At 48.6% G+C, this 27,424-nt stretch overlaps 1 protein-coding gene across 9 annotated transcripts in view; it reads right to left on the bottom strand.

Moving 5' to 3' along the window:
• EHMT1 (euchromatic histone lysine methyltransferase 1) overlaps positions 1-27,424 on the bottom strand; it is a 202,643-nt gene that overhangs the window by 101,208 nt on the left and 74,011 nt on the right. For 8 of the 9 annotated variants that reach the window (XR_004031494.1, XR_004031495.1, XM_030818328.1 and 5 more), the window contains exons 2-3: positions 7,023-7,086; positions 102-658 (exon numbers count right to left, since the gene is read on the bottom strand). Coding sequence is in view for 7 of the 9 variants with exons in the window: in XM_030818325.1 (XP_030674185.1) it covers positions 102-658; positions 7,023-7,086 (621 nt within the window). In the remaining 2 variants the exon portion in view is untranslated. The remainder of the gene's footprint in view (positions 1-101; positions 659-7,022; positions 7,087-27,424) is intronic. The other variant, XM_030818329.1, reaches the window with a different exon arrangement.

Raw genomic sequence — 27,424 nt, 5'->3', positions numbered from 1 at the left:
TGACACTTACTGGCTTCTCCTCAATGCACCAAAGTCCATTTGCCGTTATTAAAACAAAAGAGATGGGAAAAAAGAAACAGCAAGAGAAGACACAAAATTACCAGGCCCACGACGGACTTCGGCATGGTCTTGCGTGCCCTGTGGACCTTGACGTCGACGCCAGGGGCCGGGAGCTTCCTGTCCTCTGTGTCAGCACTCCCCTCCCCAAGGGTGGCTGGTGGGGCGGCTGGCGTCTGGGGAAAAGCGCTTGGAGTCCTGCCTTTGCCAGCCCCTCCAGGAAGGGTTTTTGCAGCATGGCCAGGCAGCGAAGAGGCCAGAGTGCTGGTAGTCCTCAAGGGCTGCGCCTGCAGGGCTGGCTTATTTAAGATGTATCCATTGCTGCCAATGACAGAAGTCTGCACAAAGTCGTCAGCAGTGACGTGGTTTTGCTTCCCCGCTTCTGAGTCTCTTTCTGAAACCCCGTTTTCTGCTATCCGGGTTAGTGTGTTGGTGCCATCCTGGGGGTTGACCCTTGCGCTGTCCTGAGTGTGCTTTGCAGCATTTGCATGACTGCTGGCATCGCTGTTTTCACAAGACCCATTGGTCTCACCGTCCGCAGCCATGTGGGCCTCTCCTGCCTGTTTCTCTGCTGAGCCTTCATCGGCAGCCATAGGTATCTCTGCCAACAGAGGAGAAAGGAGCGTCACTGACTGCAGGCCGCGTTCTCCATGGCACCACCACCACCACAATTTCCTCCCCCACCATGACACCACCACAATTTCCTTCCCCACCATGACACCACCGCAATTTCCTCCCCCACCATGACACCACCACAATTTCCTTCCCCACCATGACACCACCACAATTTCCTCCCCCCACCATGACACCACCACAATTTCCTCCCCCACCATGACACCACCACAATTTCCTCTCCCACCATGACACCACCACAATTTCCTCCCCCACCATGACACCACCACAATTTCCTCCCCACCATGACACCACCACAATTTCCTCCCCCACCATGACACCACCACAATTTCCTCCCCCACCATGACACCACCACAATTTCCTCTCCCACCATGACACCACCACAATTTCCTCCCCCACCATGACACCACCACAATTTCCTCCCCCACCATGACATCACCACAATTTCCTCCCCCACCATGACACCACCACAATTTCCTCCCCCACCATGACACCACCACAATTTCCTCCCCCCACCATGACATCACCACAATTTCCTCCCCCACCATGACACCACCACAATTTCCTCCCCCACCATGACACCACCACAATTTCCTCTCCCACCATGACACCACCACAATTTCCTCCCCACCATGACACCACCACAATTTCCTCTCCCACCATGACACCACCACAATTTCCTCCCCCACCATGACACCACCACAATTTCCTCCCCCACCATGACACCACCACAATTTCCTCCCCCACCATGACACCACCACAATTTCCTCCCCCCACCATGACACCACCACAATTTCCTCCCCCCACCATGATACCACCACAAAACCAACACAATTTCCTCCCCACATGACACCACCACCAACACAATTTCTTTGACTGGCTTACATAAAACTGTCTACAGAAAATTATTTTGTTTCATATGCAAACCAGCATTTCAGTTCAAACATATTAAATGTAAGCATTTCTTATGCATCAACTTTGAACGTTAGTTGGTTAAGTTTGGGGAATCACTGCTATAATAAAACATGGGGAGTGTTATTTGGAGATAGAAAACAAGGCTTCAGAAGAGGCTTCACAAGAACTAACAGAGAAAATGGGTCAGAAGAAGGGCTTACACTTGGAGCAGGTCCGTGGTCTGCTCTCCACTCCCTACAGAAGCTCACTCTCCAATGACAACCCCAGAAATCATATCCAGGGCAGTCAAGAAGGAGACACTATTTTACATCACGAGATTGACACACACACTCATTCAGGACAGGCTGAGGCAGGACGCCTGCGATGGCATCGCTGGGTGCACACAGAGCTTCAGTCAAGCCTGAGATGCCACCGCCCAGTGCCCTCCTTCCTGGCTCTGTTCTTCCTGGTGCTTATCACCTCGAACACAACAGACCTGATCATCTGTCATGCTGGCCGTCTGTCCTTCCACCCGAGGATGTTAAGTCCTATAAGCGCAAATGCTCTGTTTACCAGTGTACCCTGGGCACATGAACAAGACCTGGCACCTAATGTGTGTGTTATGAATAAACAACTATGTTTAAAAAACCCCTAGCAAAACAGAGTAAGTGGAAACTTCCTTATACCAAATCCTGCAGCAGATGTATATATAAATGCTAAATTAATTGCATATAAGATCTATTAACACTACCAGTGTCTGACATAAAAAGGCAGTGCAGGTGACACCTAAGGGAAAAAAGAATGTGAGGGGCAAACTGTTTCCACCTGCATCTGACACAATCATTTACTTAAAAACAGACTCAATTTGCAACTAAAACGTAAGAGTACAACCAGACTGCTGAATTTGAAATCATGTTACAAAATCAAAGACATTTATTTATATCAACATTACCTAGAACATGTAAGAAAAAAAAGTATCATTCACAGAAGGAGGGAAAACTACAAAGGGTATTAGGAAATTTGCCAAGATTACTCAAAGCCAATGTGTTGAAAAAAAAAAGTTAAATAGAAGGCATTTCATGCTCCTAAATGGATGACATTACAAAGCTGTCAAGTCCCCTCAAATTGAATCTATACGCTGGGTGTGGTGGCTCATGCCTGTAATCCCAGCACTTTGGGAGGCCAAGGAGGCACGATCGCTTGAACCCAGGAGTTCACGACCCACCTGGGCAACATAGTGAGACTCTGTACCAAAAATAAAAAAATTAGCCAGGCATGGAGGTGCACACTTGTAGTCCCAGATACTTAGGAGGCTGTGGCAGGAGGATCGCTTGAGCCCAGGAGGTCAAGGCTTCAGTGAGCTATGATTGCACGACTCCACTCCAGCCCGGGTGACAGGTCTCATTAAAAAAAAAAAAAAAAATATGAGCAAACTGAATCCAGCTCCACACCCCCCAACAACAAAAATAAATTGGTGAGGAGGATTAAACACCATGAACAAGTGGGATTTAACCCTAGAAATGCAAAGTTGGCTTAATAGCTAAAAATGAATTAATATGCCAAATATCAATAGAACAAAATAAAGGACAAAACCACACAAGCATCTCATTAGACAGGAAAAAATGAACACCACTTCATGGTCAAAACACTTAGCAAATGGTGGCCGGGCACGGTGGCTCACGCTTGTAATCCCAGCACTTTGGGAGGCCGAGGCGGGCAGATCACGAGGTCGGGAGATCGAGACCACGGTGAAACCCCGTCTCCACTAAAAATACAAAAAAAAAAAAAAAAAATTAGCCGGGCGTGGTGGCGGGCGCCTGTAGTCCCAGCTACTCGGAGAGGCTGAGGCAGGAGAATGGCGTGAACCCAGGAGGCGGAGCTTGCAATGAGCTGAGATTGCGCCACTGCACTCCAGCCTGGGCGACAGAGCGAGACTCCGTCTCAAAAAAAAAAAAAAAAACACTTAGCAAATGGTTTGCTAAGAAAAGAAAACTTCCTCAATCTGACATAGGGCATCTATGAAAAACTACAGCTAACATCACACTTAAAGGTGAAACCCGGGAAGCTCTCTCCCTAAGATCAGAAACCAGACAAGGATGTCCAGTCTTGCCACTTCTATTCAACCCTGTACTTGAGATTCGAAGTAGGGCCATAAGGAAGAAACAGAAATAAAAAGAATGTAGATTGGAATGGAAGAAACCAAATGAGCCCTAAGGATGACACAAGCTTTTATACAGAAATTCCCAAGGAAGTTTAAATCATTAGAACTAATAAACGAGTTTAGCAAGGTTAAAGGATATACGATAAATATGCAAAAATCAATTTTTTTTTACTTTTTTAATTTTTTGAGATGGAGTCTCGCTCTGTCACCCAGGCTGGAGTGCAATAGCGTGATCTCTGCTCACCGCAACCTTCGCCTCCTGGGTTCAAGTGATTCTTCTGCCTCAGCCTCATGAGTAGCTGGGATTATAGGCGCGAGCCACCACGTCCAGCTAATTTTTGTATTTTTAGTAGAGATGGGGTTTCACCACATTGGCCAGGCTGCTCTTAAACTCCTGACCTCAGTTGATCCGCCCACCTTGGCCTCCCAAATTGCTGGGATTACAGGCATGAGCCACTGTACCCAGCCAATCAATTGTATTTCTATTCAGTATCAATGATCAAAATGAAAAATAATTTTTAAAACAATTCTATTTAAAATAGCGTCAAAAAATATAATACTTAGGGGCTAGGCACAGTGGTTCACACCTGTAGTCCCAGCACTTTGGGAGGCCGAAGAGAGCAGACCACTTGAGCCCAGGAGTTCAAGACTAGCCTGGGCAACAAAGGGAGACAGTGCCTCTAAAAAAAAGAAAAAGAAAAAAAAAAAGGCCAGGCACGGTGGCTCACGCCTGTAATCCCAGCACTTTGGGAGGCCGAGGCGGGTGGATCATAAGGTCAGCAGATGGAGACCATCCTGGCTAACACGGTGAAACCCCGTCTCTATTAAAAATACAAAAAAAATTAGCCGGGCATGGTGGCGGGCGCCTATAGTCCCAGCTACTCGGGAGGCTGAGGCAGAAGTACGGCCTGAACCCGGGAGGCAGAGCTTGCAGTGAGCCAAGACTGTGCCACTGCACTCCAGCCCAGGCAACAGAGCGAGACTCCATCTCAAAAAAAAAAAAAAAAACAAAAAACAATTAGCGTGGTGTGGTGGCTCATACCTGTGGTCCCAGCTACTTGGGAGGCTGAGGTGGTAGGATTGCCTGAGCCCAGGGAGATGTAGGCTAGAGTAAGCCATGATCACACTCCAGCCTGGATTACAGAGGGAGACCCTGTCTAAAGAAAAGAAAATCTTACAATAAATCCTCACATTTGAAGCCAACTGATTTTCAATGAGGGTGCAAGAACAATTCAATGGGGGAAGAAAGGTCTTTTTCATAAATGTCGCTGGAACAACTGATTATCAACTTGCGAAAGAATAAACTGGGACCCCTACTTCAAACCATATACAAAAATTAACTCAAAATTGATCAAAAACCTAAATAAAAGAGATAAAACTATAAAACTCCAAGAAGAAAAAACAAATGTAAATGTTTGTGACCTTCTATTAAGTAATGGTAAGTTCTTAGGTGTTAGACCAGAAGCACCAGCAACTAAAAGGAGAAAAAAAAACAGGTAAGTCGGACTTCATCAAAATTAAAAACATTTATACTTCAAAGGACACCATCGAGAAAGGGGAAAGACAAGCCACAGACCGGAAGAAACTATTTGCAAATCCCATGGCTGATAAGGGACTTCTGCTTATATAAAGAACTCTGAAAACTCAACAATAAAAATCAATCCAGTTTGCAATCACAGGAGAAGAGATGTTCTCCAAAGAAGATCTAAAGATGGCCAATAAGCACACGAAATGATGCTCGACATCACTGGCCGTCAGGAAAATGCAAACCAAAACCACAATGAGATGCCACTTCCCACCCGCCAGGACAGCCACAGACACTAAGAAATGGCGGCGAGGACGTGGAGAACCTGGAACCCTCTGCAACTGCTGCAGGGAAAGCAAGATGGGGCAGCCACCGTGGGGGTCCAGCAGCTCCCCCAGGGTGGACAGGCCGTGGCTCAGCAGCAGTGCATAAGGGAACAGGGCACAGGCGAAGCCTAAAGGGTAATGGAATAACCTGGTGCTTGTGGCATATGGTGTCACGTAAAAAACAAGTTCCACTAGGAAGGTCAAAGGAGGGGTGACCAGAGAGAGAAGGGGGAAGAGCCGGAGGGCACTGGAGCCAACATTAGAAACAGTTCAAAGACACAGAAAGGACGGCAACAGGAAGGGGCCAAAGAACAGGAAGAAAACACCCCGTCAGGCTGTAGGAGGTGGATGGCGCAGGAGGTGGGGGCAACCCTGGAGGGCCGGCTGGGGGTAGCGGCAGAGGCGGGCAGCGGTCACCACAGTGCACAGCCAGTGGGTGGACGAGCACCCATAGGCACCGCGAGGCCATCTAGGGTGAAAGGAGGACACGGCAGGGGCCACAGCCCACAGTCCATGAGGGGCCAGGCCTTGCACGCTGTCTGGAGAGGAGCAGGCTCCAGCTGGGAGAGCCTTAGGCAAGTCCCGTGTCTGAGCTGCTCCCACGGCCGCCAGCCTTATGGGTCCAGCCAGAACACTGCTCTCCCTTCACTGTGGAGTACAGCACAGCTCATCTGGCGCCACCTGCCCTCATTTCCTGGGGGTGCTCTTGGTGGTGCAGGCTCTACAAGAACATCCGAACCCTGAACTCATGTGTGCGCCACGCCTTACAGAGGGGTGCAGCCCCGCCGACTCCCCTCGCCCCAACTCCCCTCACCCCAACTCCCCTCACCCTGCCTCTCTGCAGACACTTGCTTCCATACTGCTCCCTCCACCTCCTGGTAACCACTGCTGTTCTCCAAGTCTCTGCCATAAAATTGGAGTCATGCAGCTTGTGGCCCTTTGGGTCTGGCCTCCTTCACTTAACAAACCGTACAAAAGCTTCATCCATGGTGCGGCGTCAGTCATGCTGTGTGCTCTTCTGGGCTGCTGACCGCTGTCCCACCGTGTGGATGCACCACAATCTGTTTATCCAGTTCCTTATCAACTGAGGACACTGGAGTGTCTCCGGTTTTCGGTGACGTGAACAATGCTGCTATAAACATTTGTGTGGCCACTCACTTTTAATTTTCTGGGTGTACTTTAAGACAAGGATATGCAGGATTTTTGCTTTTCATACTTTGACATATGTGTTCCTTCTCTGGCAGGGCTTTTGTGTGTGTCTGTGCAACTGTGTCTATTTAGGAATGGGATAGATTAGAAACTATACCATAAACCTAGGTAAAGCAAAGAAAGTCAGAAGACGGGGACAAATAAGAGAGGAAGAGCAGCAGGTTTTCTAGTCTGGAGGGAGGCGCTGCTCCTGTCCCTCGGTGCACACCGCCCTCACCTTCTCCCAGCAGCTCGGTTTTCACACAGCAATCCTGCTGAGGCTCCCCCCTCGCCGGAACTGCCTGTTAGAGAGAAACAACAGCCGTCAGCCGGGTTCAGTGGGAGGCCGCTTTTCCAAATGGACATCATTTGGAAAAAGTCAAAAAATCGTAGTTACAACATTCACCATGAGCTGCTGGACGGTCAGATTGACTGTTGCCAGCTGGTTACAGTTGCCTCCAGGAGAAGAACTGGCATTCAGAACACAGTCCAAGGAAACGTCTCCTGTATTTCTATTTTTGGAGACTGTTTCTTAACAATAAGAACGCATTCATGTATTATTTATACAATTAGATATCTGAAATCTTTTGGCTCTGTTACAGGAGTGTTACAATTTATTTCAAAATGCATTCTGCTGCTGACAATAATTCATATATTTCAAATGTCCAACCTCCTACAAAAAATTATAGAAATAGATGAATCAAGAAAATTCAGGAAGAAACTTAAATCACTAAATGTTTGAGATTAAACATCTATTACGTAGAGGTATATATTATACAAGACCTCTTAAAAAATTTTTTTTTGTTGAGACAGAGTTCACTCTCCCGCCCAGGCTGGCGTACAGTGGAGCGATCTCGGCTCACTGCAACCTCTGCTTCCACAGTTCAAGCGATTCTCAGGCCTCACCCACCTGAGTAGCTGGGACTACAGATGCACGCCACCACGCCCAGCTGATTTTTGTGTTTTCAGTAGAGATGGGGGTTTCGCCATGTTGGCCAGGCTGGTCTCAAGCTCCTGGCCTCAAGTGATCCACCCGCCTCAGCCTCACAAAGTGCTGGGATTAGAGGTGTGAGCCACTGCACTTGGGTGGCACTTGGACATAATTTTTTTTTTTTACACAAAAATCCTTGCCTTCAAGAAGCTTAGAGTCTGGTTGGAGAAGTGAACATAAACACATAAAACACTCCTAGCCAGGCCTCTCCCGATGCAGCAGCAGGACCATGGAGTCCATGAGGAGGCAGCAGGGAGTCTGCACATGCCCCACCCACAGCTGGGGGCCGGGGAAGAGGGCTGCTGACCACTCTGGGCAGTTGGAGACGCCAGACTGCAAGTGGGAACTGTCAGGCTGACACCCAAGCCTGGTGATGTGATGCTGGAGAAAGCCCTCTGGTGAGGCCACTGGAAGCTGGAAGTGGGCAGGAAGCCTCAGGGTCAGAGTGATAAAATAGGAACTGAGGGAGGCACACTTGGTGCTCCGAGTCCACGACCAGAAGAGGAGAGGCACAGACCTGCCCGAGGTCACTAGGAGCGGCCAGTCAGACAGCTGCAGGAGGCCAGCCACGCCCTGATTCCATCTTTAATTGACTATCAACAGGTAAAAAGTATAAGAGGCTGCAAAAACCTGGGTGTCCAGCGTCTGGATGAGAAAACATGTCAACAACGGGGCCTCTCAACAGACCCCTCCTCCCCACAAAGCAGACGCCAGGCCAGCCCCTACCTGAGCCCGGATGTGGCTACTGCTTTCCAGGGCTCACATCCATATGGCCTGGCTGCCTTCTGGACTGACTTGGTAACACCAGACCTAACTGCATCACCCTCCCCAGGAGCTGGTCTTAGCAACTGTGCACAGCCCACCCCATCGTGGTAAGGCAGGAGGGCCCAGGTATCCATCTCCCACTGCCAAGCCAGGGCCAGCAGCCCAGCTGCTCATGCCAGCCCTCCAACATGCATAGCACGCTACCTTTCCTGGTCCATCACAGCTGTACGCCAGCCAGCTCAGTCTGCACCCTTCACATCTACCCCCCAACAGGAGCTCTCCGGTGTCCCTACAATCCTTCCAGGAGTCCAGGAGGTCAAAACTATTTTCATAATAATACTAGGACCTCAATTGCCTTTTTCACTGTGCTGATATTTGCACAGACGGTGCCCAAGCGGTGGTGTCAGCCCCTTAGAATCAACCAGGTCAGGACACCGAAGTGTACTCCAGCAACTGAACTCTTGACCAGTAGGCACTTGGGGGGCTCACCTGCGAGTGCCCTGGATGAGGTAGTGAGATTATGGCCTCCGAGCACAACTCTCCAGTGTTCCACATCAGAGGATGGGGGCAGGCAGCAGGCCAGGCGCAATGGCTGAGTGGAACCCGAAGCCTTCCTCACTCACAGACCATCTTCACTTAAAAGAACAACTTGCAAAATCTATGCCACTCAGGCCTGGACATGCCACTCAGGCCTGGACATGCCACTCAGGCCTGGATATCTGGCAGACATTTCCACAAAACAGAGTGAGCCTCAAAGAAAACAACCAGTAGTAATTGTTGCCAATGTCAAAACTCTACCTTCTGAATTTTCGAAACACATGTAAATGTGTATCTGTCCCCACGAGCTTAAAAGTTTCTCCATATTTATGACTTTTCTTATTACATGAGAGGTATCATTAGTGACTATGATTTTTGATACCATATAATAAAATGTGTCAACATGGGGAGGATCTTCATAACAAGGTGAGCCGACACTCCCCAAATGCCCAGTGCCTAATATTCAAAATCACGCATGGGCAAAAGATGCATCCAAGATGGGCTTTAATGTCACAGAGGAAGAAGGTCATTGGCACAGTTTCACTTTGTTGAGTTTTGATGTCGTATCAAAGCAGAATAGCTGCAATTATCTGAAAAGATATCAAAATACTTCTCCCTTGCCAACCACATGTCTGTGTGAGGCCAGATTTTCTTCAGACAGTATCACCTCAGGCTGGGTGCAGAAGCCGATCTGCAAATCCAGCTGACTCTTCGATTAGCCAGACGTGACAGAGATGGACCAACGTGGAAAACAATGCCACTCAACTGAGTTTTTTTCATTCAGAAAAAGTACTTTTCACAGAAACCGCTGTATTCCCTAACATGTAAATAAAATGTTACATGTTTACTTTTATTATTTTTTAAAAATGTGATTTTTAACTTTTCAGTTTTCATTTCTTTTACAGTAACTATCATTAGCTACAACCCAATAAACAAGAGCCCTCTGGGGTCCTCAATACTTCTAAGAGTAAGGCCTTGAGGCACACCAGACACCCTGCCTGCCACGGCACAGCTCTGCCGACAAGGTCTCCTGGCCTGAGATGAGCCGGGGTGGAGCATGGCAGGGCAGACCTCGTGAGGCTGCCGGGGTCTACAGGCATTTTTGGGCACCAGCTGTGCCCCTCACATGCTGTCCCCTCCTGGAGGCACCCGCCAAACCCCACTCCATCTCATAGTCCTCATCACCACCACCAGCCACAAATCCTACCCACGAAATTAAGTTTTGTAATCTTTTGGAAAAATGTTTAAGAATGCTATGTAACACACTACCAAATAACGTCTAGAATCATCCACGATTCTGCTGTGTGTCCAATTAAACGGCACTCAGGAATCCTCTGACAAGCACTGACCAACATGCCAGGCCTCATACCAGTGTTAGGGCCAGAAACACAGCACGGAAGCCTCTGCCTGGTCTGTAGCATCCCCAGTGCTCACTTCCACTAAGGGACAGCTGAGGACGGCCCAGGGCAGACGCAAAAGGAAAACGGGGCAGTGGGGAGGAGGGAGGCCCAGCAGAGGCAGATAGAGCAGGCTCTGCAAGGCAGCGGCTCTGCCCTCTCCTCCAGAACCGTGGCCTCTCCTGACTTCCAGGAGGCTTGGGAAGGTTTTCTCCTAGCAAGCGATGCTGCTTCTGTGGCCCAGGGGTTGCCCCTAGGGGCTGAAGCACCACAGGCTGGCTTCGGAGACCAGCCCCCCGGAGCAGTGATGCCAAGTCTCCTTACAGCTGATAGATTCTAGGATTTTATGAAACCTCCAGATTAAGGACAAATTAGTTTACAATACAAATGTAAATGATAGGCCAGGCGCGCTGGCTCACGCCTGTAATTCTCAGCACTTTGGGAGGCTGAGGTGAGTGGATCACCTGAGGTCAGGAGTTGGAGACCAGTCTGGCCAATGTGGCGAAACCCTGTCTCTACTAAAAATACAAAAATTAGCCGGGAGTGGTGGCAGATGCCTGTAATCCCAGCTACTCGGGAGGCTGAGGCAGGAGAATTACTTTAACCTGGGCGGAGGCGGAGGTTGCAGTGAGCTGAGATCACGCCGCTTCACTCCAGCCTGGGCGAAAGAGCGAAACTCCATCTCATAAATAAATAAATAAATAAATAAAATATAAATAATGTCTCAATAAAAAGGAGAGGCCGGGCGCAATGGCTCTCACTTGCAATCCCAGCACTTTGGGAGGCCGAGGCAGGTGGATCACTGAGGTCAGGAGTTCGAGACCAATCTGGCCAACATGGCGAAACCCCGTCTCCACTAAAAATACAAAAATTAGTTGGGCGCAGTGACAGGCGCCTGTAATCCCAGCTACTCAGGAGGCTGAGGCAGGAGAATATCTTGAACCTGGGAGGCAGAGGTTGCAGTGAGCCAAGATCACGCCACTGCACTCCAGCCTGGGCGACAGAGCGAGACTCCGTCTCAAAAATAAATAAATAAGGTGAGGAAGAGCTCCTATTCACAACAGTGACAGAAATGCTGTCTCATCTCAATCATTCAGCCTAGCACATTATTCCTTCTCCTTGATGTAAGCAAAACAAAATGAATGTGAAAACAAAACTGTGTTTTATGTATCCTAAATCAAGACCTTTCCACTGACAACATCCACCTAGCTGGAGGCAGCAAGCTACTTGGACTCAGACCCTGCACCGCAGAAGCTCTGCCCAGTCCAGGAAGCGTAGCCAAAAAATTCCCGAAAAAATCATCTGCATTTCCCTCAGGAGCCCCAACCTACAACTCCCCGAGGCGGCCCAGGACCCGCCAACCCCGAGGCCAGGTCAGCTCTGCAAGCCCCACCCTGCCTTGGCCCCGTGTGCCTTGACTGGCAGAGCCTAGCCCCGCCCCCGATGATGCCCCACCCCTGGTGACGCCCCGCCCCCAACCCCCCAATGCACGAGGCAGACGAGCCCAGGCAGAGGTGAGGGGTCCAGATCCACCCCAGGAAGAACCGCCTGGGCCTTCCCCACCTCGCAATTCGGAAGTCCAGGAGAGGGAGGCACTGCAACACACTTTTCAGAGGTAGACAGGAGCCCCAGAGCCGTGAAGAGAGGAGGGGACCGTGGGCCTCTCTTGGTCAGTACAGGTACCAGGGCAGGGCTGGTCCAGACCTCACAGCCCTCTAGGGCCATCCCCCAACCTCACAGCAACAAGAGACTGAGTGCAGTGCCCACTCCAAATCTACCCTGGGAGGACAGCCCTGACTTGGGGCTTCTCCCTCAGTCGGGAAACTCCTCCTCCCCTTCTGCGTGGGTTGCACCTGCTAACCACAGAGCCAGCCTGACCTCTGCGCCCGCCCGGCAAAACACATGACCAGTCCATTTCCACCTGAGCAACAGACCTTGCGTTTTTAGTGTCACAACTTGTGCACAATGTAGAGTACACACCAGGAGGGTGGGTAAGAGAACAAAACCAGTGTGTGCAAAGCATGAACAGGAAGCATGCACACATTCCAATTCTCACTCAAACACTGGCTTCAGTTCTTGCCACTTAAAAATCACATTATCTCAAGTCGAGAAAAACCCAGCTCCTTGGAAGTTCTTCTTATCCTCAGTACATCTGCCCAAACTCAAGAACACTCAGGAGATTTCATGTCCAACTTCCAAACGCAAGTTAAAGGAATTCCCAGGCCGGTGTAGTGGCTCACTCCTGTGATCCCAGCATTTTGAGAGGTCAAGGCAGGAGGACTGCTTGAGCCCAGGAGTTCGAGACCAGCCTAGACAAAACAGTGGGACGCCATCTCTACAAACAATTTTTAAAAATTAGCTAGGAGTGGTGGCACACACCTGTAGTCCCAGCTACTTGGGAGGCTGAGGTGGGAGGTTCCCTTGAACCTAGGAGGTTGAGGCTGCAGGCAGCCGTGGTTGTACCACTGCACTCCAGCCTGGGTGACAAAAGAAGACCCTGTCAAAAGAAGAAAAGAAAATGGAAAAGGAAGGGAGGGAGGGAGGGAGGGAGGGGAGGGGAGGGATAAAAAAGGGAAGGAAGAGAGGAAAGAAAGAAAAGGAAGGAAGGAACAAAGAAAGGAAAGGAGGGAGGGAGGGAAAGAGAGGAAGAAAGGAAAGGGAAGGAAAGAAAGAAGGCAGGAAGGAAAGGAGGGGGGGAGGGCGGGAGAGAGGGAAGGAAGGAGGAAGGGAAATTCCCTCCCAGAGCCTGGGATTTCCAGGAATTCTGATACTTCTTTCAAGTAAAGGGCCTTTTAAATACAAAATCCTCAATAAAAAGATAAAAGGATCAAAGTAAAAAGAAGAGAGGATATCAAGCAGCAATAATGAAGATTCTTGCAAGCTAAAGGGGAATGGGGTGAAGGACCAAGACAAATGGCCAAGGGATGTACCCAAGGACACTCCTCTCTGAACAGAAATACAGAACTCATTTTAGTCCTAAAACTCTATTCTTCTTAAATGCCATAAAAAAAAAAACAAACACTATCTCAAATGTCCATGTTTCCTAAAATTAAAATCAATAGAAAATCCTCAATCTACAACCAGGGCAAGGCCACAAGCCTCCGGTCTTGGTCCTGCTTGTTCATGAGAACAAAGTGGCCCAGTCCTTCCCTCCAAGTCCCGAGCTCGGTGAGCTCCTTCCTCCCCCACATTCCCCTACAGGCTGCGGAGCTGCCTGCGGAGCTGAGGTCGTATCATAACCTCACTGTTTACAGACATGCAGTGATACGGTTTGGCTCTGTGTCCCCACTGAAATCTCATGTTGAACTGTAATCCCGATTATTGGGGGAAGGGCCTGATGGGAGGTGACCGGATCATGGGGGCAGATGTCCCCCTTCCTGTTTTCATGATACATCTCACAAGATCTGGTTGTTGGAAAGTGTGTGGCACTTCCCCCTTTGCTCTCTCTTCATCGTTATGGCCAGGTAAGATGTGCTCGCTTCCCCTTTGCCCTCCCGCCATGATTGTAAGTTTCCTGAGGCCTCCCTAGAAGCAGAAGCCTCTACAGCCCATGGAATCATGAGCTGATCAAACCTCTTTTCTTTATAAATTACCCAGAATTAGGTATATCTTTATAGCAGTGTGAGAACAGACTAATACAGAAAATTGGTACTGGAGAAGTGGGGCATTGCTATAAAGATACCTGAAAATGTGGAAGCAGCTTTGGAACTGGGTAATGGGCCAAAGTTTGAACAGGTTGAAGGGCTAAGAAGAAGAAAGGAAGATGAGGGAACGTTTGGAACTTCCTAGAGGCTTTTTGAATGGTTTTGACCAAAATGCTGACAGTGATACGGACAATGAAGTCCAGGCTGAGGAGGTCTCAGATGGAGAAGAGGAACCTATTGGGAATTGGAGTAAAAGTCATTCTTGCCATGCTTTAGCAAAGAGACAGCCGGCACTGTGTCCCTGCTCTAGGGATCTGTGGAACTTTGAACTTGAGAGAGATGATTTAGGGTATGTGGTGGAAGAAATTCCTAAGTACCAAAGCAGTCAAGATGTGGCCTGGCTGCTTCTAACAGCATACACTCATGTGCATGCACGAAGAGAGTATCTGAAACTGGAACTTATATTTAAAAGGGAAGCAGAGCATAAAAGTTTGGAAATTTTGCAGCCTGACCATGTGGTAGGAAAAAAAGCCCATTTTTCAGGGAAGGAGTTCAAGCCAGCTACAGAAATTTGCACGAGGAGCTGAATGTTAATAGCCAAGACAATGGGGAAAATGCCTCAGAGACCTTTGCAGCAGCCCCTCCCATCACAGGCCTGGAGGCCTAGGAAGGAAGAATGGTTTTGTGGGCCATGCCCAGGGCCCTGCTGCTCTGTGCAACCTCAGTACATGGTGCCTGGCATCACAGCCACTCCAGCTCCAGTGGTGGCTGAAAGGGCCCCAGATACATCTCAGGACACTGACCCAAAGGGTGCAAGCCGGCAGCTACCAAGGCTTCTACGTGGTGTTAATCCAGCAGGTGCGCACAGGGCGAGAGTTAAGGCTTGGGAGCCTCTGCCTAGATTTCACAGGATGTATGGATGTCATCCATACATCTGTGGTGGTGCACGCCTGTAATCCCAGCTACTCAGGGAGCTGAGGCAGGAGAATTGCTTGAATTCAGAGGATGCTGGATGTGGAGGCCAAGTACATGGAAATGTCCAGATGTCCAGGCAGAAGCTTGCTGCAGGGGTGAAGCCCCCACGGAGAGCCTCTACTAGGGCAGTGCGGATAGGAAATGTGGGACTGGAGCCCCACATAGAGTCTCCACTGGGGCACTGCCTAGTGGAGCTGTGAGAAGAGGACCACTGCCCTCCAGATCCCAGAATGGTAGATCCATCTACAGCTTATACCACGTGCCTAGAAAAGCAGCAGGCACTCAATGCCAGCCCATGAAAGCAGCTGCAGGAGCTGTACCCTGAAGAGCCACAGAGGCAGAGCTGCCCAAGGCCTTGGGAGCCCACCCCTTCCACCAGTGTTGCCTGGAAGTGAGACATGGAGTCAAAGAAGATTACTGTGGAACTCAGACTGCCCTGCTGGGTTTCAGACTTACATAAGGCCTGTAGCCCCTTTGTTTTGGTCAATTTTTCCCTTTTGGAACAGAAGCATTTACCCAATGCCTGTATTACCATTGTTTCTTGGAAGTAAGCTTGTTTTTTATTTTACAGGATGATAGGCAGAAGGGACTTACCTTGTCTCAGATAAGACTTTGGACTTTTGAGTTAATGCTGGAATGAGTTAAGACTTTGGGAAACTGCTAGAAGGCATACTTGTGTTTTGAAATGTGAGAAGGACCCAGCACTTTGGGAGGCCGAGGTGGGTGGATCATGAGGTCAGGAGTTCGAGACCAGCCTGACCAACATGGTGAAACCCTGTCTCTATTAAAAATACAAAAATTAGGCTGGGCACAGTGGCTCACGTCTGTAATCCCAGCACTTTGGGAGGCTGAGGCGAGTGGATCACCTGAGGTCAGGAGTTTGAGACCAGCCTGGCCAACGTGGTGAAACCCCCGTCTCTACTAAAAATACAAAAATTAGATGGACATGGTGGCAGGCACCTATAATCCCAGCTACTTGAGAGGCTCAGGCAGGAGAATCACTTGAACCCAGGAGGCAGAGGTTGCAGTGAGCCAAGATCACACCACTGCACTCCAGCCTGGGCAACAAAAGCAAAACTCCGTCTCAAAAAAAAAAAAAAAAAAAAAACTAACCAGGCATGGTGGCACGCGCCTGTAATCCCAGCTACTCAGGAGGCTGAGGCAGAAGAATTGCTTGAACCCAGGTGGTGGAGGTTGCAGTGAGCTGAGATCACACCATTCCACTCCAGCCTGGGTGACAAGAGCAAAATTCCATCTCAAAAAAAAAAAAAAATTAGCCAGGCAAGGTGGCACCCACCTGTAATCCCAGCTACTCAAGAGGCTGAGGCAGGAGAATTGCTCAAACGTGGGAGGCAGAGGTTGCAGTGAGCCAAGATCACGCCACTGCACTCCAGCCTGGGCAACAAGAGCAAAACTGCATGTCAAAAGAAAAAAAAAAATTAGCTAGGTGTGGTGCCGCATGCCTGCAATTCCAGCTACTCAGGAGGCTGAGGCAGGAGAACTGCTTGAGCCGGGGAGGCAGAGGTTGCAGTGAGCTGAGATCACGCCATTACACTCCAGCCTAGGTGACAGAGTGAGACTCTGTCTCAAAGAAAAAAAAAAAAAAAAAGAAATGTGAAAAGGACACGAGATTCGGGAGAGATCGGGCAAAATGATATGGTTTGCTCTGTGTCCCCACCCAAATCTCATGTTGAACTGTAATCCTCAGTGTTGGGGGAGGGACCTGGTAGGAGCTGACTGGATCACGGGGGCAGACTTCCCCCTTGCTGTTCTCATGATAATGAGTGAGTTCTCATGAGACCTGGTTGTTGAAAAGTGTGCAGTACTTCCCCCTTCACGTTTTCTCTCTCCTGCCGGCCATGTGAAAATATGCCTGCTTCTCCTACGCCTTCTGCCATGATTTTAAGTTTCTTGAGGCCTCCTCAGAAGCAGAAACCTATAAAGCCTGCCCACAGAACCATGAACCGATTAAACCTCTTTTCCTTATAAATTACCCAGCCTCAGGTATGTCTTTATAGCAGTGTGAGAACGAGCCAATACACCCAGAAACCTGCCATTTTTGATAGTAAAACTAGAGCTACGATTTGTAAAGCCAGAATTGATCACAGGAACACAGTTCCTTCACCGACCTATCCAGAATCTCATCAATGTCAAAGCCTATAATAAAATCTCAATTAGAACAGTATCTAAGCATCAAGGGCTGAAATGCTATGGTAGGGAGGGTGGGGTGGCATGGCAGGGGTGCAAAATCTACCCAATCCATGATCAAAATGGGTCACAACAGCAACAAATTAAACCTTTTGAGAAAAGGAGAACAGCAGACTAATGAGGCCCACCTCAGCACACATTTGACATGCTTGAGCTGGACTCCACCATCCTTCTAGAAAACAATATTCTCTTCTTCCGAATGCCCACTTTAATATATTGTCTAAGGCACTGATGTGGCTGGAGAAAAAAGGATTGTTTCCCACGTCGTGAAGTTTTTTCCTTAAATGTTAATTGGTGGGTTCAGATAGACACAAAAACTTAAGGGGAAAAAAGTTCCCCAGATAGTGAAGCAGAACTCAGACCCCATGCTGGACGTGGAGGCCAAGTAAGTACACAAGTAGCTCCTGGGGAGGCGGGCACTACAGGCTGTTGTGACATGAGACACCCAGTTACATTCACAGCTCAGATAATATCCAAAGGGGAAGAGGAATAGGAGAAATACTCACATGTCAAGTCCATAAAATAAATGTATTCTATAGGTAAATATTGGTGTGTAGCTATGTTCATGCCAGTGACCTCACAAATTCTCTTTAGCAACACAGGACAGAAGACAGTAACCTTTTTATTCCACATGATGATATACGTTTACGTAACTGAAATGTTCTTCATGATTAAAAAGCTTCAAGTTTTTACAGCACTACCACTTTATTTGTATGTCTCCTCCTCTAAATGTAATCATAAAATAAACATGCAATAATCACAACTTAACATAATCTGTAGGAAAAACAAAGGCAGCATATACATATTTGCTTGTTCATTCATTTTTAGAAACAGGGTCTTGTTCTGTCACCCAGGCTGGAGTGCAGTGGTGCAACCACAGCTCACTGCAACCTCCAACTCCTGGGCTCAAGAGATCCTCCCACTTAGGCCTTCCAATAGGTGGGACTACAGGCATGTACCACTATGCCAGGCCAACATTTTCTTTTTCTCTCTCTTTTTTTTTTTTTTTTTTTTTGAGACAGAGTCTTGCTCTGTCGCCCAGGCTGGAGTGCAGTGGTGCAATCTCGGCTCACTATAACCTCCGCCTCCTGGGCTCAAGCGATTGTCTTGCCTCAGCCTCCTAAGTAGCTGGGATTACAGGCACACGGCAATTAGAGCCTGGCTAATTTTTGTATTTTTAGTAGAGATGGGGTTTCATCACATTGGCCAGACTGGTCTCAAACTCCTGACCTCAAGTGATCTGCCCACTTTGGCCTCCCAAAGTGCTGGGATTACAGGTGTGAGCCACCGTGCCTGGCCCAACATTTTTAACTGAATGAATTTCCTTCTTGTGGCTGACAGGACAACATTATTTTTCATCTACAAGTAGACACCTCTCCATTGTCATTTAATACGAAATGACCATGCATCCAATATAATGTGTCATAATACAGTTAACCTTAATTTTACTACATTAGATGTTAGATGCTTTTTTAAAAGACAATTTCTATTATACATACAGTATAAATTATTAAACTTTTGTGAAGAGCTCAGCATCACCTTTCCAGAGAAGACAGCAGCACACCTTCAGGGTTCAAATGCCTGCTCCTGTGAAGCCTCCTCACCCACACCTGCACCAGCAGCCCACCTAAGCAATGAGGCACCATCCCCCACAGGCGAAGAACAGGGCACACCCTGCACCCTGCAGGTGAGGTTCCCAGTGCGTGGCCTCCTGCCCCATCAATTTCTACCAAACTATCAATTTCTACCAAACTATTTTTTTTAAATAAACAATGTCTAGTGGGGGAAAGATCACAGAAACTGAGATGCTGCGCTTTGTAAGATTCCTAAAATTCAAAGACAAATAAGGACTAGACATATTTTGGATAACCTCTGTTAAAATTATTCAAAGACAAGCCCATAAAAATATTTAAATAATTTTATAAATTTAAATTTTAAAGAGATAGGAAAAAGAACCAATGGAACTGTGTTGACTGCAAAACAGATGCGACACTGGCCACTGGTATGTCACGAAGAAAAGATTCAATGGCTTCATGGTTGCCGGTAAACCTAGGCCCTGCCTGACCCTGAAACAGACTGAGGGTGTACCTAAGGTTCCAGGCTGGCAGGAAGGACCCCTGCCCATCTCCATCTGGGCCCTGGGGATAGCCAGCCACCTCCCTGCCCACTCTACCTTTGAACAACCTGGCAACCTGCTCACTAGCTTTCAAAATCCCTTCGGTGATACCTGGTGTTGGGCAGCTTTAATGGTCTTCCAGAGACCTTCTCACCCACTAAAGAGACGACATCTGATCCTTTGTGTTTACCAAAGAGCAAACAATGGCATTTGACAATCCGCCCAGTCAATACCACCATGAGGTGAAGACTAATAAGGCAGTTTACCATGTCTACATCACAGTTACCTCAGAAGTGATCATTTCTTTTGCTAGTCAAAGTTGGGAGTTTCCACGGCAATCCCTGCTTTTCTACAACATGCTGGATAAGATAAAATGCGTCCACGTTTTGTCGACAAACCAGTAATAATGATCATCCTCAGCGCTTGTGACAGTGGCCTCCATTTCCACACTGTGTCTCTGCATGCCACCAGGAGGCTGGAGTCAAAGCCAGGGAGTGAGGCCTCCGTGAGCCACGCCGCCCTCACATGCTGCCCTCACAACAGTGTCATCCTCCCTTTGGACCAGAATATGCAATCGCATTTTACTCAGAAAGTCAAACTACAGTAAAGGGGCTGTGTGGATAGAATCATCTGAACGGAAAACTTAACGGGGAGAAAATATAATCATCTTATCTCAGGGTTCTTTTGCTCATTTTTCCAGAAAGCTTTGTTCTTCTCTTAGACTAAACAAATTACTGAAGACTTCTTGTAATTTGGCTTTATTTTACAAGGATGCAAGAATAAAAACTACTTTGGAAATGAATATTCTATCAACATATTCACTCTGACTTACCAAATACAATATAAATGATCCAAAGGAAATATTTCTAATCTCAACAGTAAGATTTTAACCACAAAAAGTGTCCTTCTACATGAGGCTAAAAGAAAAATCTTTAAAGTTACCAGAAATTTTAAACTGCTTCAAAAAAATCTTCAAACAGTATGCTGGGTAAACTGTATGACCCTGTGTGCAGTGAGCACAAGGCCAGGCCAGCCGATCCCAGTGGGCAGAGCAGGGTCTCCCTCACGGCAAATGAGCTCCAGCAGTGCCCGCCCTGGAACCAGAGACCCCCACAGAAACACGGAGGTCAAGTGCTAAAACAATCAGGCACATGGATCTCAAACTCTGCACTGGTTTTGTTTGTTTGTTTTGAAACAGACAAACTCTGTCATCCAGGCTGGCGTGCAGTGGCACCATCTCGGCTCACTGCAACCTCTGCCTCCCAGGTTCACACGATTCTCCTGCCTCAGCCTCCCACGTAGCTGGGATTACAGGTGCATGCCGCCATGCCCAGCTAATTTTTGCACTTTTGGTAGAGACAGGGTTTTACCACATTGGCCGGGCTGGTCTCTAACTCCTGACCTCAAGCGATCCGCCCGCCTCAGCCTCCCAGAGTGCTGGGATCACAGGTGTGAGCCCCCACGCCCAGTCTCTGCACTGTTTTCACAGGGCCAACTCTGTGGTCTCCTCTGGAGTCCTGTGCCTCTGGGTCAGAGGCACCAGAAGGCACAACTACAGGTGAGAACCACACAAACTCAGGAGGAAAGGAAGACGCAGGCACGCTCCCCTGGAACTGACCTGGTATTCTTACACACTTCCACCCTGCCATTTGTGTTTTGGGAGGGGTGTGTCAACTTTCACATATTACCTACCCGAGCTTTAAAGACACCCCCATGACGGCAAGACATGAAGAAAACGGAAGGAAAAACCCTTGTGAGGTCTTTTTAAACTTATCTTCAAGATTCTACAGTTGAACTTGATGTTTACCTTTCTCAACCTGGGGGAGACTATGAGAAGGAAAGTCCTTCTCCCCCTCAAGAAAATACATTGGTCCACTGGGCTATCCTACACGCTATCAACATTTAAAAACGTCATTTCACAACAACCAACACAAAGACTGCCTTCTCTACCTAACAGTGGAGATTTTTTTTATTCTAGTCAAAATAAGAAAAATGTCACATTCCAATCTGCCATTTGCTCCTTTCTGCTTTAGGAAAGCCCAGGATCTGGAAGAGAGACTTGTCTTCTCCTTGGGAACTGTAACAACAGCAAGAAGGAACTTTAAATGCCAAACAGCTTCTCCAAGATGGGAAGCAACTTCGGTCCAGGAAACTCGTGAGATGAAGAGCACTCTCTACCCGCCCCCTAATTTTAAACCATTTTCCACATACCAATTTCACCAGCTAATTATCAAAAGGGGTGGAGAGAAAAAGAATGAATCCTTTCAATATCTGAGAGATTTTCTTTTCCCTCTTTTGTCTTTTTGTTTTTTCCCTTGGCAGAAAAAGGAGAGTTGGTTCCTAAATTTGGAAAAAAACAATTAATATCCAAAGTAGCCCCAGAAATTACATTTAAGGGATTTTAAAATATCAGAACAGATTCCCTTTCCATCTGCTGCTTAACCCTTAATTGAGCCTCTCTGCAAAGAAAAAAAATCAAAGGTGGCTCCGTCCCTACTGCTGCCTTTGTCCAGTTCTTTCAGCTACGGCATTTGTCCAAAGATGGCAAAACCAGTGCAAATATCTGCCAGTCCCTCATGTGCCTCCAGCGGTACTCTGAGACTCCTCCATCGAGAGGTGGGTCGGTATCCCCTCTCCTTTGCCTGGGTGGACCTAAAGTATGTGGCTGAAGTGGCAGCCCATGACACAGATGGCAGCCTCAACCCAGCTCTGCCTTGCCAGCTTGCTCTGTGCTGCCCAGCCACTGTGTGTGAGGGGCCACGCCACCTGGGAGGCCACACGTGGGTGCCCTAGCCAAGAACCCACTAACTAGCACTGGCCACCAGACGTGGAAGGACGCAGCCCACACTAACACCGCCCCCATGTTCGAGTCTTCCAGCTGAGACGCATGGACCAAAAGAAAGTCATCTCCTCTGTGCCGTCTGAATTCGTGTCCCCTGAAAGGGATAACAAATGACGATTGTTGTTTCAGCCACGGAGTTTCAGGGCAGTGCAGTCCCTGGCGAGAAAAGCAATGCTCTTTGTCCTGCGCCCTTCTTCCCCTCGCCAGCAGGGGTCAGAGCAAACTCCAGCTCCAGGGCTCCGTCCATGCTCCCAGCACAGGCCGGACACACAGATCTAACAGCAATCCAAGCTCTGGGGCTCACTTGCCACCAAGGCCTGTGCTCAACGGTACTGTAGTCTGTACCCTCATGGAACTGGACCAACAGAGAAGATCAGTAAACCAGGAACGTGAGCAGTCTAAGTGCTCCCTACAGAAGAAACACGTGCTGAGGGGAGGCACACAGGGCTGGGCGGCTGGTAATGCAGGTGCACAGGGTGTGAGCACCTGCCTGCAAAAACCCCAACAACTCCAAATTCCCATCAGCCAAAACCTGTCTGTTTAGAGTCTTTCAGGTCCAAAACCAAAAAGTAGCCATGACCAGAACAGGTGCCTTGATGTAACTGGCGAGTGTGAGGCCAGAGGGTATTTGCTCTAAGGGCAGTCAAGCTGGAGACGGCTGGCTACCTGCCATTCTTACCGCCACTAATATGCTGATGCTCTAGTTTATCTATCATCTCCTTTGAGACTGAGAGTACAATTGCGACAATCTGGTTTACCTGCAACATCAAATTCCTGGGCCTGCTGAGCTGACAGCCTGCCTTCCAGGAGATTCGCCAGGTCAAGGGCACCCTGAGGCCTTGCACCTGATCACCTGCTCACCAGCCTCCTGCGCTAACAGCTCCTGCCTGTGTGCTGGGCGCGTCTCCACCGTGGCTGGGCTGCTGACTGGCACACGGCTCAGAGCACAGCCCTGTGGAGACTTACAGCCTCTACCTGCCCAAGTGCAACTGGAAAACATCTACTCCTTCCCTGAGTTTAATATGGAGCAAATTAAGATGAAAATTCATGGAACCTATCAGAAACCACAAGGTTGCTGACCAGCAAGACTGCCGACCAACAGGACTGCCTCACAGGCAGGAAGGGCACAGAGCCGGCCTCAGCTGTGTGCCTTCTCCTGTCCCAGGCCCCCGCCGCACTCAGCCGCACCACAGGCCCCATAAAACCAGGAGAGCTCAGCTCCACCCTAAAGATCTAGTTCTTCCTCCGTTTCAACCAAATGCCTCATAATGTAAAATGATCCTAGGGATGGCAGAAGGGCTCAGTATGATGTCACTTCTTTTTTTTTTTTTGAAACAGGTCTCATTCTGTCACCAGGCTGCAGTGCAGTGGCGCAATCTCAGCTCACTGCCACCTCCACCTCACAGGTTCAAGCAATTCTCCTGCCTCAGCCTCCCGAGTAGCTGGGACTACAGGTGTGCGCCACCACACCCAGCTGATTTCTGTATTTTTAGTAGAGACGGGGTTTCTCCATGTTGGCCAGGATGGCCTGGATCTCCTGACCTCAGGTGATCCGCCCGCCTCAGCTTCCCACAGTGCTGGGATTACAGGCATGAGCCACCACGCCTGGCCAAGGTCACTTCTTATACCTTAAAATGGGCAAATGCCTCCACATGGCTCATAAATTTGCCCTTAAAAAAATCAGTAATGGGGATTTAGAATGTGGCCTCTCTAGAAGACCCCTGGCCGCCTGCAGGAAAGCGAAGGAACTGTCCTAGGCCATCTTAAACATAACCAAGTGCACCGTGCAGACTGTGTTAATATCCTGATTTGAGCAAAGCAACCATAAAATGACATTTTCAAATAATTGGGAGAAATCTGAAAGTGATTAGATGACACCAGCAAAGTACTGTTAATTTTGTTAGGTGTGAAAACAGCATTGTGATCTTATTTTTAATGTCTATATTTTTAAAGATACATATTAAGGATTTACAGGTAAGAATCTCACAACACCTAGTAAGTGCTTCAAGACACTTAAGCAACAACAAATGGGAAACACAGGAAGAAAAGAAGGACGGGCGCAGCACAACCTCGACAATTATAGTGTCTGCACATGCGGGGGTACGGCCAGCGTCTGCACCATCGCGTGGGTCGGCCAGGTCCTGCACATCGGGGGGTATCGGCCAGCGTCCTGCGCCATCGCGTGGTGGTTATCGGCCAGCGTCCTGCGCCATCGCGTGGTGGGTATTGGCCAGCGTCCTGCACCATCGCGTGGTGGGTATTGGCCAGCATCCTGCACCACCGCGTGGTGGGTATTGGCCAGCATCCTGCACCATCGCGTGGTGGTATCGGCCAGCGTCCTGCGCCATCGCGTGGTAGGTATCGGCCAGCGTCCTGCACCATCGCGTGGTGGGTATCGGCCAGCGTCCCGCGCCATCGCATGGTATTGGCCAGCGTCCTGCACCATCGCGTGGTAGGTATCGGCCAGCATCCTGCACCATCGCGTGGTGGGTATCGGCCAGCGTCCTGCACCATCGCGTGGTGGTTATCGGCCAGCGTCCAGCACCATCATGTGGGTGGGTATCGGCCAGCGTCCTACACCACTGCGTGGTGGGTAAGTGACAGGCAAGGCTTGATATCAGCCTGGCTAAGATTTGAATCCCAGCTCTGTCATTAATGAGATGCGTAACTTTGGTTTCTTAACCTCTCTGTGCCCGTTTCCTCTGCAGTAAAATGGGAACAACTAACTACAAAACCAGTTCAGCAGGCTATGCGGAGGCTGCAGGGCCCTCAGGACTGTGGGTGATGCCTAAGTTCTGAATTATCAGCTCTAATATTACTCAATATATTTAATAAATATAAAATTAAAGTGTTTAACATCTGCCATATGGAAGACATCAGCAACTGCTTGTTAGATACCCCCTAAGCTGAACTGTTCAAAAACAAGTCCAGTCTCCTAAGGCCGGCCTCACTGTGCGTCTCCAACTCCATGCTGTGGCTCTGGCCCTCAGCCTATCTCCCCTACGAGTTCAACAATTAACCTGCTCTTTCCATCCTCCCACTACACTTTTCCTTTCTAAAAAGTCTTATTATTGCCATGCTGAAAACCTCTGCTGTGCCCATTCGCCAAAGGGTCCAAAGCCCCCAGGTGAGGCAGGCAGAGGTGCCGTCCAGCCGATTCCAAGGACAATCCTTCTGGCCCCATCCACCCCAGACTCTCAGGCTTCTGATTGTCCCTTTTTTCCGCCAGACACCCTAGCACTGCCCGCACATGTTCCCCCCTCCTCAGCCAGCTCTGAAGTCAGCTCCTGCTCAGGTCTCTTCCTTGGTGCTGCCACACCCGGCAGCAACAGACACTGCACACTGGAGCATGTCAGCTTCACCAGGGCTGGAGCACGCGCCTGAGCACTGCTCACTGCCATCCGACACACACCATGCAACGTGCTCCTGACCAGTGCGCAGATCATCTAGCTCCTCCCACACATGAAGACATCAACGTCTAAAAGAGAGTTTTCTCACTTTTTATGGTTTTAAAAACTCCTTTCTAAGTAAAAAGAAAACGTTGATTGAAAAACACCATCTGAGGCCGGGCTCGGTGGCTCACGTCTGTAATCCCAGCACTTTGGGAGGCCGAGGTGGGTGGATCACCTGAGGTCAGGAGTTCGAGATCGGGCCTGGCCAACACAACGAAATCCTGTCTCCACTAAAAATACAAACATTAGCCCGGCGCGGTGGCGCACACCTGCAATCCCAGCTACTCTGGAGGCTGAGGCAGGAGAATTGCTTGAACCCAGGAGGCGGAGGTTGCAGTGAGCTAAGATCGCACCACTGCACTCCAGCCTGGACGACAGAGTGAGGCTCTGTCTCAAAAAGAAAAGAAAAGAAAAGAAAAACACCATCTAGTGACAACACGCCATCCACAGGTGCACGTAAACATTCTTCATCAGCACTGAGAGCCCCTTCCCCAGTGGTGTTCCGGAACCCTGCCTTATACTGGCTGGTGTTGTGTATGATTCTCATCTTATACCATTTCCAAATTCTTACACACATCACCCTTCTCATTAGTTCTGCCTGTTTTGCACTTCAATACAATCAGGAATATCCTGTGAATTTTTAGGAAACTGCACTTCATTTATATATCAGGGAAAGAGAACAATCTCAAAAGCTCCTATGTTAAAAGAAGAAGGAAATGAAAGAACCAGGGCCAGGAAACACAGGGCCCAGTCCCTGCCCAGGGGAGAAACGGTGCTTCGCGTGTGGGCGGAGCCAAGAGCCAGGCAAGTGCACCAAGCACAAGAGGCCACTTCACACCCAGGAGAGACTGTCATCAAAGAGATGGACCCTTACAAGTGCTGGCAAGGACGTGGAGAAGCTGGAACCCTTGCGTGCTGCCAGTGAGAATGCAAAATGGTGCAGTTGCTATGGGAAACAGTATGGCGGTTCCTCAAAACATCAAAAATAGAATTACCATATGACCTAGCAATTGAAAGCAGGGTCTCAAAGAGATATTTATACACCATGTTCACAACAGCATTGCTTGCAATAGCCAAGGGGTGGAAGCAACCCAAGTGTCCATCAACGGACATCCACTAATGGACAAACAAAACGTAGTCCATTCATACAACAGAACGTTACGGCTGGGCGCGGTGGCTCACGCCTGTAATCTCAGCACTTTGGGAGGCTGAGGCGGGCAGATCACTTGAGCTCAGGAATTGGAGACCAGCCTGGGCAACATAAAGAAACCTTGTCTCTACAAAAAAAAATTTTTTTTAATATATATTTTATATATATATATATATATATATATATATATATATAAAATTATGTATATACTATTCAGCCTTAAAAAGGAAGGAAATTCAGACACATCCTACAACACAGATGAACCTTAAGGACATTACGCTATGAGAAATGAGCCAAGCACAAAAGATAAATACTGTATGGTCCACTTGTGTAAGGTCCCTAGATAGTCCAAGTCTTAGAGACAGGAAATGGAAAGGTGGGTGCCAAGGGCTGAGGGCAGGGAGGAATGGAGACTTGGCATCTAATGGAGACAGAGTTTCAGCTTGAAATGATGAAAAAGTTCTGGAGCTGGATGGTGGTAGCAGCGGCACAATGTGAATATACTTAGCAATACTGAGCTTTATACTTAAAAATGGTTAAGATGGTGTATTTATGTTATGTAT

The sequence above is a fragment of the Nomascus leucogenys genome, chromosome 8 (genome assembly GCF_006542625.1).
Source record: "Nomascus leucogenys isolate Asia chromosome 8, Asia_NLE_v1, whole genome shotgun sequence".
NCBI lineage: Eukaryota > Metazoa > Chordata > Mammalia > Primates > Hylobatidae > Nomascus > Nomascus leucogenys.
This window is presented reverse-complemented; position numbering and strand designations above follow the sequence as displayed.